We start from the raw sequence: 13909 nt of genomic DNA, 5'->3' as shown, positions 1-13909 counted from the left end.
GTCATAAATAGTCAATGGTATAGGTGTAAATGAAATCAGAGAAACATGTATGTTGTGTTTAGATGATGATGAAAAACTATTTTGGATAGTGATATCTGCCAAATGAAGCATGCAATATTCCTTACTTGGAACACTTAAAATGATGGTTTTTAAAAATTTGTCAGTTCTGTAATTGTTTGTTTATGTAGTTATAGTTGTCTGTATATTCAAAGTTTTGGGGATATATTGTTTACACCCTGTAGTGGCCCTGTATGTGTCATGATTTGCCTAAAACCAGAATTGTATTACTCCAGTCACACTGTTTTAATCAAAATTGCACTGCTCACTCTCACAGGGGTGTATTTACACCAGTAGGGGGGTACTTCTGTGAGTTCAGTACATTTCTCACTAGAGAATCAAGTTATATCAATAAAATGTTTGCTTATGTTGGTTTACCTCTGTGCTCATTGGATATTGTACCAATGCCATATTTTCTAATTCAGAGATTTTCATTCACGTTTTTATGATCCTGTTCCTACCACTGTTCTCACTGCATGCTCTTTGTATCAGATTTAGCAATTCTGTGGCTGCAGAGGAAGTCAGTTCAGCAAACTGATCCAAGAGAGAATGAACCACACCCCAAAATCAACAGTTAAATTCTGTGTCAGCTCTCTGAACCAATTCACCTACCTGTTGCACAGCTGATGGGGCTGATACAAAGAAAGGAAAGGGAATATGCACTGACATAGCCACTGACATAATTTTGACAGTAGCCTAAGGATACATACAATACCAAAAGACACTTGCAAAGTGTGTTTCTAACACAGTTTAAAACCAAGCTAAAACTGAGCTTGCCGTTGGTTGCTCTCCTTTCTGTCCTGCTCTGCTTCTGTCCTATCCTTTTGTCCTCCTGTCTTTGTCATCATCTTGCAACGAGCCAGGGAGCTAAACCAGCTGGAAACTCTTTCATAAGGTTAGCCTTCGGCTGGTTTAACTCCCAATACTAACTCATGGCAGAGTGGCGTGTGGCACTACTATGCAAGGTTGAGGGCAGGAGTGTGTGAATGGAAGCATGAACAAGAGTGAAGTAGCTCTGATTTTGACAATGTAAACTGTCACAGATTACACCCTGTGAACAGTGGTGCCTGAGCCACATATGTCAAGTGGTGAGATACTCCTGGAACCAGACATTTCCTTCATACTTCTGGTCACTCATATGCCACATGCATGACTATTTTGGATTAATGCAGGATAGCTAATGTCCCTAGTTTGTTCTGTACTGCCTGGATTAAGTTTGCTTCCTTGTGCACATCCTGGGAATTCCACTATACACACAGAATCTAACAGCCAGTGGTCTACAGCTGGTAATTAGTACCATTTAGCAGCTGCTAAGCAGGAGAAGAGCCTGTTATCTTCGAAGATCTCTAATACAAATCATAATGACTTGCTTACATGGCTTCTAAACCAGCTGGCATAAACTTGGTCTGCATGATATGAGTTAAAAGAGGGACTGAGTCTTGCTTCATATGGAATATAAGTCAGCAGCAATTTGATTTATGCCAATTTAGTAACGTTGGCATAGGATCAACACAAATGATGAGTGAAACAGAGGGGGTGTACAGTCTATTCAGCAGAAAATTTGTGTTGTATGCAAATCCTATACCTTTTACTGTTACAGTAAGGAAAAGCATGAGAGGGCAATCGCTTTCAAATTAAGCTACTGACCGCAAAATAAGTTATTTTGCTGATGTGTGTTTTAGTATTTATCATTTAATGACTATATGATTAGAAAGTTGTAAAGTCTGAAATAAATTTAACATGTTTAGTAAAATATCATAAAGATCAGAAACATCTATTCAATTCTACAAACACATGAATGTACAATCAGGTGTGTCTGTAGCAGAAAAGTTAGCCTAAAAATTACACCGGTAATTTTAAGAGCTTTCAAATTGACACATATTTCTAAAGTGAACCTGGTAGGGTGTGAGCTTTTGTAATAACTGACTGTAGCCTGCCTGATGTTCTTGCTGGTTTTAGTCATGTTTGTCAGGACCTCCAGGAGAAGCCACACATTGGAGATGGATAAAATATGTATACAGAATGCAATAAGTGACCTAAATGCTAAGATATTAGGTTCTTTTTTTTTTGGTATTTTTAACCTTGAGATAAATAACTCACATAAGCTAGTTGGAAGTGAAATCTTTGATAGAAGCCATATTTAAGTTTACTGTATGATCAACTACTTTCCCCTAATGTTAATTTTGGAGTGTCCATCTTATACTAAATTTTAAAAAGCTTTGTTTTTATTGTAATTTTATCTCGCTGACAGAAATTCAGAATTCAGTCAGGCCTGTGCTATCAGTTTTTGATGACACAGTTATTTTGGCCTGGGAAGTAGCTATGCTGGCAAAACTCCTGCTGTGCTATCAGCTGTGATGATAGAAACAATATTTTTAGCTAAGCGTGTGTTATTTTGTGAGACGGTTTTGAATCACTTTAGCAACAGCTCTGTAATATATACAGGTCTTAGTTACAGTGAGGTAAAATCACAGCTTTATAAACAAGTAAGGCAGACCTTACTACAGCACTTTTCTCCCTGTGACCTGGCCAAAGCTCTAGGTCTGGAAGAGTTAATTCAAAACAGAGACAAAACAAGGGATCACCATCATTGTCTAGTGACCCTGGGTGTGCCTCTTGCAGCAGTATCTTTGGGCCATAGAACTGAATGGCTACTTCCAGTCTTCTCTAAATTATGGTGATTTACACTGCTGTTTTTCCACCTCAGTGCATAGATTTGCAAGTAATTGATATAAATTAGGGTGCTTCTATTTGAAAGAGTAACTATAAAGCAGGAAAGTGTTAGATACTGTGAACTGAAAAAGAAAGAAAAGAAGACTTTAGGAATAAATATCCTACCAAAACAAAAAAAAATAGAGGGAAATCTGATGTAACTATTAGGTAGTGACCCACTTATTTTTAAACCTTGTTCCTCTGAAATGATTTCAGATTCTACACTGCTTTTACATGTGAATATCTGTCCTTTCAAAGTCTGAAAACAGAGATGCTTTGCCTGCCACATCACAACCTAACTCAGGTGTGTCACAGTTGACTGCTGCCCACTGTCAGTTTTGTGGAAGGAGATAAGTTAATTTGTACCACTGTGCTTGGGCACTGTAAGAGGCACACACCAGCATGTTTTAGGGCATTAGATTTGTGGCCTTAATATTTTCCAGTGGAGGCACAGACTGCATTACATTTCATGTATACAAAAATGAAATTAAGTGAAAGAGGGGGAATTTGCCTGATGAAGAAGTTTTAAATTTAGTAGTTAGTCATAGTCCCTAAACTCAAAAATTATTCTGGCTATGTCTACAGTGGTAGAAATATCTGCCCCACTGAGGGAACTGTAACTGTCCTCACGGATCTCATTGGCATTTGACTTAGTGTCTGTGTGGCCCAGGGACATAACAATTACTTTTTATGTGATTTTCCAGTTCAGGATACCTCAGGTAACAGGAGGGCTGTGCCCTCGACCTCCAGAGCAACAGTGCGTTGGCAGGAAGCTGTCAGGGTTGCTGAATGCCTGGGCATGGGCATATCATAGTTGAGAGTGCAAGGCCTGGTGGGAAAGCAGCAGAGGACGAGGCAGAAAGGAATGTGCCTACCTGTGCTGCTTGAAGTTCGCTCCCACAGTGGAGTGATCAAGCCTCTCAGCTGCTTCCAAGACTCGGGTCTGAATGATTTCTCCACAAAAAGCATGGGAAAGAACAAATGTGTATTTTGATCTGGGCCTAACATTAAAGCTGGGAGAGGTGTTGTCTGGGGCTCTAGGACTACTTCTGTCAGTCTTGTTTCATTGGTGGCTTGGTCTGTTTCTTTTAAAGGTAATGCTGTGTTGAATGGAGCTCAGGAATCAGCCTGACAATTCACATCACGCTTTTAAATGCAGCAGAGAATCAATAGCCCAGTTGCTTTGGGGTCACAGCAATCTGATTCCTGGCTGCCTGAAAAATTATAAACTACAGGAGCTCTGCCAAAGAGGATAGAAGCATCAGCCCTATCCTCATCACTGCTCTGTTCAAACAGTGGACAGTATAGTTTTAATATGCAAGGCTAACATTTTCAAATTCAACCGGTATGGAAAAAGTAATTTTCCTCTCTTCATTTCTGCACTCTGTGAATGGCATAACACTTAGCTGTCCAAATGTTGTGCATATTTCCTTTATGGTTTGTTGTCTTTAATCTTTATGCAGCAAAGGTGGGAATTTATTTCCAAGAGTTCTTCAGAAAATGAGAAGATGAGGTTTGAACAAGTCTGACGGATGTTGCCAGTGATCACTGGAAATATTTCAAGTGTTGAAAAAGGAGAAGGATTACAAATCAGTTGTTTGAAAAGCCCATTAAGGACATGACTGCTCTGAATAACCACTGTCAACTGATGGGTAGAGCTTGCTTTGAAAGAAAGCATCAGCTATTGCATGAAATTGTAACAGCATTGCTACTGTAAATGTGTTTGTTAGGTAAACAAGACAACTTAAAAGAATAATTAAATTACCAACATTGGTACTTGGATTTCAAAATTTAATTTTAAACTAATCAGAGCAAAGGTGTGAGGTAAATATTTTTCTTAGACTGCATTAACCAAAAATTTATGACATCTTGCTTGATTTGCTGTTCTGATTAAGAATAATTTACCAGAGACTGGCATTCATCTATTCTCATATGCAGCTGAGTTGTGTAACAGGTTCTTCATAAGTACCTTTGGTACAAGCTGAAAGTACAGAGTGACTACTGAAGAATAAGAAAAGAATGCTAAAGAAACATGAAGATGGCAAGAATTCTAAGTGGTGCACTTATACAGATGCCAGTGTTGGACCAAAGGTCTGACTATTGAGGGAGTAAAGGGCAAAATATGACACTTCCTGAACTGGTGGAAGTGGAAGGGGTGGAAGTATGCTATTTCTCTTCCTTCAGTATCATTTCTGTTGTCCAATGTTTCAATTTCATAGAATCATAGAATCACAGACTTGTTTAGGTGGGAAAAGACCTTTAAGATTATCCAGTCCAACCATTAACCTACACTACCAAGTCCACACTAAACCAATCAAGGGTAGACTAGACTAAACCGTGTCCCAAAGTGCCACCTCTACCCTTTTTTTGAACACTTCCAGGGATGGTGACTCCACCACCTCTCTGGGCAGCCTGTTCCAATGCTTGACTACCCTTTCTGTGAACAAATTTTTCCTAATATCCAACCTAAACCTCCCCTAAAACAACTTGAGCCCATTTCCTCTTGTCCTATCGCTAACTATTTGGGAGAAGAGCCCAACACCCACCTCACTACAACCTCCTTTCAGGTAGTTGTAGAGAGTGATAAGGTCTCCCCTCAGCCTACTCTTCTCCAGGCTAAACAACCCCAGTTCCCTCAGCCACTCCTCATAGGACCTGTGCTCCAGACCCTTCACCAGCTTTGTTGCCCTTCTCTGAACATGCTCCAGCACCTAAATGTCTTTCTTGTATTCATGATCAGTTTATGCCCAAATTGCTTTCAGCTGTTGCTGAAAGTGGTGGCTACCCCTTTCTCCCTATTCATACCCATTACCCAGTGCCGCATTCCCAGATTATTGATCTAGTTGAAAACTAATCTTTGTCTTGTGCCAGCGAGAGGCAAGTGGCAGAAACATGCAGCCTGAGGCAAGAAGAGAATGCAATAACCCATTCCAACAACAGCAGGGTCTTAGCTAGGTTTCTGCAGTAAGTCATGTTTCTGCACATAATGAACGCGTAAAGCATTCCAGCTAGAATTATTCCTGCTAAGCTAAAGAGATCAAAAATAGATGTTAACAGGAACAAAGTTTACACTAGGTAGCTGCTACTCCCCAGAGGAACGATTAATAGAACCACATACTGGTACTCTATATCCAGCAGAGCAGATGGCCAATGGCTAAGTTTTATATATGTTAGGCACTTTTTTTGTCTTTTCTGTTACTACTAAAAAAATTTGCTGTGAATGCAACATTGCCCAGTTCCTAAGTTTGTATTACCATCAGTAGCTGATCACTGGTGAGTTATTGATAGCCCTGGGCCCTCTGAATTCACCTTCCAGCCTCTGCTGTCACTTCAGATCTGTACTCCTTTAGTCTGCAGCATGTGAGGTCATAGATAGTTCTACATGCCAGAGTAGCTACATGCTATTCAGCATAGCGCAATCTAAGTACTAGTTATTGCCACATATATCAAAATTCTTAACACATTACAGAGCACAGTTATACAAAACTAAACGAAACTAAAACGTGTTAAGTAATTGTCACCTTGTCATTAGCCAGTTGCTATAATAGCTAAAAAAGTTAAAACAAAGCTCCAAGAAAGCCAAGACAAGCCCAGACAAAGTAAGCCTTACAGCCCTAGTCCCACATGCGAAATTTAGTACATGACCTGTTGCTGGTAACAGGCACGACAATACTGTCTTTTCTGGATTAGAAGGCTACATAATAAATCATAATACAGTCAATGGAGTGTGGAAAGCTATTCAACTCACCGGAATCATTTAGTTAAAATTGTAACATCAGGCATATGTAAAAAGCTACCTTGATTATTATTTCTTTACTGCTGAGACTTTATAACTTCAGTGCTTTCTAAACCACCTTTATTAGATGTGAAATCAAGTGTGAAATTCTGCTCTCAGTAGTTGATAATTTTGTGTGTCAAATCTAAAAGACATCAGAGAATGGATGGACCTGTTTATACACACAAAGGAAGGGCTTGAGAGTTCTCTAAAAATTTTACTCTTTTTTTTTTTTTTTTTTTTTTAAGTAAATGTCAGCTTCCTGTCTTAAAGCCTGTTTTCAGTCTCCTTATCTTTTCTGGAGACTTCTCTTCTGTGAAAGAATGAAAACAAGTTTTAGAAGAAAGTCCTGTAAAAACTTCCTTAAAAATTGCATTAATTAAGAGATATATAGCATTTCTGGAATATGGTTACCTATAACTTCCTGTCCTCATTAGGGCAATTAATCCCAAATTACTAGCAGTAACTAGAGTAGTTCTATCAAAAGGAAAAAATGAATATGAGGTGAAGATTTTACTACTGACTAGTAAAGACTTAAGTGAATGACCTAAGTGAGTTGCATAATAAGAATGGGGATTTTGCTTCTGTGATCTTCTTTTTTTTATTTTCTTTTTTATTTTGTTTTGCAGTGGGGTGAAATCAAGGAAAGAGGAGTGGTTTTTGCCTGTCTTTATATGCAGAGGAATATAGCATATAATCCTGATTCAGAACAAAGACTCCTGTCCAGTTCAAAGGAGAGTTTGCATATCTTGCCCTGATAGTCTTTGTGATGTGAATTTCCTGAAGCACTGATTAAGCTACATGCAATAATGAGGAATAATAAACCAGACAAAGAAAAGAACTACTGAGCTTTTATCCACTTACCCTAATTTTTTGTATGTGACTTGATCATTTTTTTATGGTCACAGTTATTTAATATTCTACTTTAAGATCGCAGTTTACATATTAATTCTTTACAGTGTAATCTTGGTGTGCATTTCTGCTAGGGGGAAAAAAAGCAAGGTAAAAACATACATTCTTATGAATTTCAGTCTCAGATCTAGAAATGGTCTGTTATTTTTTGGTTTCAACAGCAAGGTGTTGCTAAATGGATCTGGAAAGGCATTACTTCATTTTGCATAGCTTCTCTGTAAGAACCAAGTCTTTGGGGGTTTGATGGAAGGAAGAGATTCAACAAATTGTCCATATTTTCTATACCCAAGTAGCCAAGGGCTCTTTCTGTCACTTGGTTACTATTTTAAGCTCCAGATGAAATACTTGTGGAATATTTTTAGAAATGCAGTTTCCCAGCCCTCTGACCTTCCTGTGTGTCTTTCTCCTGCCAAGAGAGAGGTCTTCATCCTCTGTCTTTGCTTAGAATGACGTACCCAAAAGCCACTTTTGGTGATCCCAAGACTCTTAATGATTGAGTTAATCTCAATGACCCAACAAGAAACTCTGCATTTTATTTTTGCTGGGGTTATTTTGTGCCATTAGAGTCAGTTCCCGGATGCAGAAGTAGCCAGAGGTAAATGATGTGTAAGTCCTTTTGTGAATGGGGGAAGAGAAAAGACCCTTTTGGCTGACTCCTTAATCAGCTTATCCCATCGTGTAGAAACACAGACTGGGGATGTTATTTCATTATCAGCCTTAGTCAATGTAAGACTTCTGCCACCAAAACGCAGTGTGTTTGATCTGCCTCCACATGATGTGTGCATTTCTATTTGTTGTGCTGGTGCTTATGGATCTATGCAGTCAGCCACATCGATGGGGCTGAAAACTAAGCCTTCCAGGAGAGAGAGAAAAGGGGAAAGAAAAAAAAAAAATACTCACTGGTCCAGCTGAATGTGCAGCTGCACAGGTGGGGAGAGCTGGCACAATGGAAGAGTGGGCCATGCAGTGGACAACATGCCTTCCCCCTTTTGACAGCAGTACAGTCTGTGAGAATACACCATAAAGATGGCATTTTCAAAGAATTATATACTCTCACTAATGTCACCAGTTTAAGCCTCCTTGAGAACAGAATTATGACAGTTTAATAATTTCTGCAAATCACACTTTTAAGGACTATCTGTCTTAATTCCCATATTTGCAAATGAGATTATCATTGCAGGTGGAACCAAGTCATAGTTCACGTTTTTAACCTACACACAGAGTCCATAAGAAAGAATGCTACATAAAGCCTCTGTATTAAGTGGCTGGGAGACTGAAATGGGTGGAATACTTTTTTTCCATGAAGAGCAGCGATGGAGGAAGGGGAAAAACTTGGAGTGTTAATTCGTTCAGGTGAAATCCTGATGGGATTGGCAGAATGAAATTACCTTCCAAGCCTTAAGAAATATTCTGTGATATGGAATTCATATTTTCTTGCCTGCTAAAGAAATGCCATAACATAGGAACACTGAAAATAATAATTCTTGAGGAGGTTTTAGTTGCACACCTATTTAAGGAGGGAGTATTTAGAGTAAGGTCTTTACTCACTAAAATCTGAGGTAGAGGAAGCATCTCCATATGTGGTCAGCAATTTAGGTATTAGAAGGAAGGAACTTAGTTCTAAACCTTTATTTTCAATGGTCTCTGTCTGGACGAGGACAATTGCGTACTTTAGTATTGGATTTGTGGACCTGGGAGCAGAAAGAAATACTTTGCTTTCTGTTGTTCATTTATTTTTCCCATGGTTATTAATTTTTTTCTGTTTCTGCACGCTCCCACTCTGCTTCACTGCTTTTCATCTTGCTTGACAGTTGTTGTACAGTTGATTTATTCCATGTTACTTAATGTTCCACTTCTACTTTTGGCGGACATGCTGGGGACAACTGTGACTTCTAATAGTAGTTAACTTTCAAAGTGACATTTGCCAGAACATAAAAGTTTTTTACATTTATGTAAATTAAATGAAGCAAAACCTTTGGTGAGGAGAAATAGGTACCATGGAAATATTCATAAAGTATGAATTTATACAATGGTTTGGACTGATGTTTGATTTTCAAAGTTTAAAAAAATCCAGTAGATAAATGGCTTTGTATAACTATTATAAATATTTGTCCAATATATCAGTGTGTTTACTATGTGTGAAGTATTTAGTAATGATGATGCCAAGGCTTTCACTTTAATTTTACAGGCTTGCAACAATTTATCTAAATTTTCTTTCTTAGGCTGAGTTTTTCTAGGGCACCTCATCAAAAATCATTCAACACATTCAGAAAACATTGCTTGTGTAAATTGACAATATTTGAAAACTAACCGCTTTCATATAGGTCAACTGAATGTTTGAATGCTGTAAGAAGTTTAAATGTACAGTGAAAATGTAGTTGCAATATACTCTAAAGAGAAAGAAAGCACATACAAAAAATGCATGGATAAGGAGGAGATGGTGTACATGAATCTCTTGACAGATTCATAGAAATTAGAAGAGCCTTGAGACAAATTTATGTCCCTCTTGTAGGATAGACAGTGCAGTAGAATAGATTTCTGGGGTACTCAGGACTCAAAATTTCTTTGCAGACCTTTGCACAAGTCTGTCCAGGAATCTTAACTAGGAATTAAAACCAGGATTGCCAGATGATGGAGGAAGAGCCAGCTGTGTTCCTACACAGGAAACATTATTGGCAGCTATTCTCCTGGAGGGAGGCCTTCTAGAATCACAGAATAATTTAGGTTGGAAAAGACCTTTAGATCATCAAATCCAGCTGTTAACCTAGCACTGCCAAGTCCACCACTAAACCATGTCACTAAGTACCACATCTACATGTCTTTTAAACATCTCCAGGGATGGGGACTCCACCACCTCTCTGGGCAGCCTGCTCCAGTGCTTGACAACCCCTTCCGTGAAGAAATTTTTCCTAATATCCAACCTAAACCTCCCCTAAAACAACTTGAGCCCATTGCCTCTCGTCCTATCACTAACTATTTGGGAGAAGAGACCAACACCCACCTCGCTACAACCCCTTTTCAGGGAGTTGTAGAGAGCGATAAGGTCTCCCCTCAGCCTCCTTTTCTCCAGACTAAACAACCCCAGTTCCCTCAGCCGCTCCTCATAAGGCCTGTGCTCCAGACCCTTCACCAGCTTTGTTGCCCTTTTCTGAACACACTCCAGCACCTCAATGTCTTTCTTGTATTGAGGGGCCCAAAACTGGACACAGTATTCCAGGTGCGGCCTCACCAGTGCCAACTACAGGGGGATGATCACTTCCCTCGTCCTGCTGGCCACACTGTTTCTGATACAAGCCAGGATGCTGTTGGCCTTCTTGGCCACCTGGGCACACTGCCAACTCATATTCAGGCGGCTGTCAACCAACACCCCCAAGTCCTTCTACAACTGGCCTCGGCCCATCGATCCAGCCTGTCCAGATCCCTCTGTAGAGCCTTCCTACCCTCAAGCAGATCAAAACTCCCACCCAGCTTGGTGTCATCTGCAAACTTACTGAGGTGCATTAGATCCTCTTGTCCAGATCAATGATAAATTTATATTAAACAGAACCAGCCCCAATACTGAACCCTGGGGAACACCACTTGTGACCAGCCACCAACTGGTTTTAACTCCATTCACCACAACTCTTCAGGCCCAGCCATCCAGCCAGTTTTTACCCAGTGAAGAGTATGCCCATTCAAGCCATGAGCGGCCAGTTTCTCCAGGACAATGCTGTGGGAAACGGTGTCAAAGGCTTTCCTGAAGTCTAGGTACACAACATCCACAGCCTTTTCCTCATCCACTAAGCGGGTCACCTTGTCATAAAATCACAGAATCATAGAATCATAGAATGCTTTGGGTTGGAAGGGACCTTTAGAGGTCACCTAGCCCAACCCCCCTGCAGTGAGCAGGGACAGCTTTAACTCGACCAGGTTGCTCAGAGCCCCATCCAACCTGAGCTTGAAGGTTTCTAGGGATGGGGCCTCCACTACTGCTCTGGGCAACATGTTCCAGTGAACAGAAGGATATCAGGTTAGGCAAGCAGGACCTGCCTTTCATAAACCCATGCTGTCTGGGCCTGATCACCTGGTTGTCCTGTACGTGCTGTGTGATGGCATTCAGAATGATCTGCTCCATAACCTTCCCCAGCATTGAGGTCAGACTGACAGGTCTGTCATTCCCCAGATCCTCCTTCTGGCCTGTCTTTTATATGGGCATCACATTTGTTAACTCCTAGTCAACTGGGACCTCCCTGTTTTGCCAAGACTGCTGATAAAGGATTGAAAGTGGCTTGGTGAGCACTTCTGCCAGCTCCCTCAGTACCCTTGGGTGAATCCCATCCAGCCCCATAGACCTGTGTGTGTCTAAGTGGTGTAGCAGGCCACTAACCATTTCCCCTTGGATTATGGGGGCTTCCTTCTGCTCCCTGTCCCTGTCTTGCAGCTTAGGGCGCTAGGTACCCTGAGAACAATTGCTCCAAGGTAGCAGTTCTGCTGACCCCCCCTCCTTACTTCTCCAAGAATTGAAACACCTTATCATTTCGTGATTGCTATGCCCAAGACAGCCTCCAACTATCACATCAACCACAAGTCCTCTGTTCGTGAGCATCAGGTCCAGCGGGGTGCCTTCCCTAGTTGGCTCACTTGCCAGCTGTGTCAGGAGGTTATCTTCCACACACTCCAGGAACTTTGTAGACAGTTTCCTGTCTGCTGTATTGTATTTCCAACAGACATATGGTAAGTTGATATCCCCCATGAGAACAAGGGCTAGTGATTGTGAGACCTCTCCCAGATGCTATAGAATATTTCATCTGCCTCTTCATCCTGGTTGGGTGGTCTATAACAGAATCCCACCATGATACCTGCCTTGTCTGCCTTCCCCCTGATTCTTACCGATAAACACTCAACCCTTTTAAAAAGGTTCTTCATACCAGGTGAAGACAGGGTTGCAATGCCAGTGTGGATTCCCCTGATAACATCTGGCATTGTTATTGTGCAGTTCTGTGCCAGGAATGAACACTGGTAGCATGAGTTAGTCAATGCTTTTACTCTGAGCGAAAAGGTTATAAAGGCAATAAAGACCATGGGGGAAAAGTGCTGAATTTTCACATTTGAGTGAGCACCAATATGAAGCATTGTGGTTTTGTTTGCATTTATAAGCCTGTTTTCATTTCAAAGGGGTTTGATACATGTAACTGGGAGTGCAGTTTGACTCTAAATATAATTGTAGGAATTATGCTGCATCAGTGATCTGACAATGCACTGGAAAGGTTAAATTAAGTGCAGATCATTTAGCTTTGGTATGATGATTAATTTCAAGCGATACAAGTTATGAACACTGGTTTCAATTATTTATTGAAAAAGCCAAGAAATCTCATGGGATCTCTACAAACTAAAATAAAACCAGTTGACTGTGATTTTGCTCCCAGATGAGCTAATCAGGTGATTATGACCTTGACACAGGGTCTCTCCTCCAGCTCTCCCCTCCCCTCTTCTATGTACAGAACTGACATGCTCAACTGTCCTCTTGAGAAGTCCTTGATACTGTTCATATTTAACATCATTATCAAAGGTCCTTTGCTTCCAGGCTTAGCCATTAAAATACATGAGATGGGGAATGCTGACATGATAGTTTTGCAAATGTTATCTGAGAGGTTTGCATATATTATTAAATCTCTTAATGAAGATGATGAAGAATCAGCCTATTAACAGCTCAGAATTAGATATATTGCTGCATTAATTCTTGTTCCTCTTTTCTTTGATATTTCAGTGCTACGGCTATTGAAGGATGGTGCCGACCCTCATATGCTTGTTTCCTCAGGAGGCTCCTTGCTCCATCTGGTAAGAGTGATTGAAGATTAGTGTTAGTGACTGTGGATAAATATGGTGGGATACTGAGTAGCAGATTGGGCATATTAACAAAAAGAAAGGCCTAGCAATAATTTTTTATCTACACTGCCCTCCACAGTGGTTATGATTGCATCCAGCTATGCACATGAAATGGTCATTTTCAAATTGCTTGCAAAAGGATGGATCATGTCATAGGAATGTTAATTAACAAAGTAGAATGAAATGTTTTATTTATAAATTATCTGTGCAGTAAGAAAGAACAAAGGAAATACTGCTTGATTCCGAAGGTAGAATTATATGATTCAGAGATTCACAGGTTCTATATGAAAAACATCATGATGTAACATTTTTCCTTTTGTTTTTGTGCATATTTTCTTGCACCAATTTCATTCATGTGTATATTTAACACATCTGTATTTAGTTTATCATTATTTGCATAGCAATTTAGATTAAGCAACTGGAAGATAAAAGGAAAACAGTTTGTATACAAAGACCAAAAGAGAAGAAAGATGTAAGGGCATATGGAGGAAAGACTGACAGGCAGACAGAAAGAAAATACTGCAGAGGTAAAATTTTGGCTTTGCTGAAGCCAATGGCAAAACTCATCATAAATTCCTAAGTCTTATG

The 13909-nt window shown here is 40.1% G+C and overlaps 1 protein-coding gene across 1 annotated transcript in view; it reads left to right on the top strand.

The window, feature by feature from the left end:
* The window catches only part of MYO16 (myosin XVI), a 315002-nt gene that overhangs the window by 19312 nt on the left and 281781 nt on the right, over window positions 1-13909 (top strand). Inside the window, exon 2 of the mRNA XM_075719324.1 lies at window positions 13203-13273. Coding sequence (XP_075575439.1) covers window positions 13203-13273 — 71 coding nt within the window. The remainder of the gene's footprint in view (window positions 1-13202; window positions 13274-13909) is intronic.

The sequence above is a fragment of the Pelecanus crispus genome, chromosome 1, assembly GCF_030463565.1.
Source record: "Pelecanus crispus isolate bPelCri1 chromosome 1, bPelCri1.pri, whole genome shotgun sequence".
In the NCBI taxonomy this organism is placed as follows: Eukaryota; Metazoa; Chordata; class Aves; order Pelecaniformes; family Pelecanidae; genus Pelecanus; species Pelecanus crispus.
This window is presented reverse-complemented; position numbering and strand designations above follow the sequence as displayed.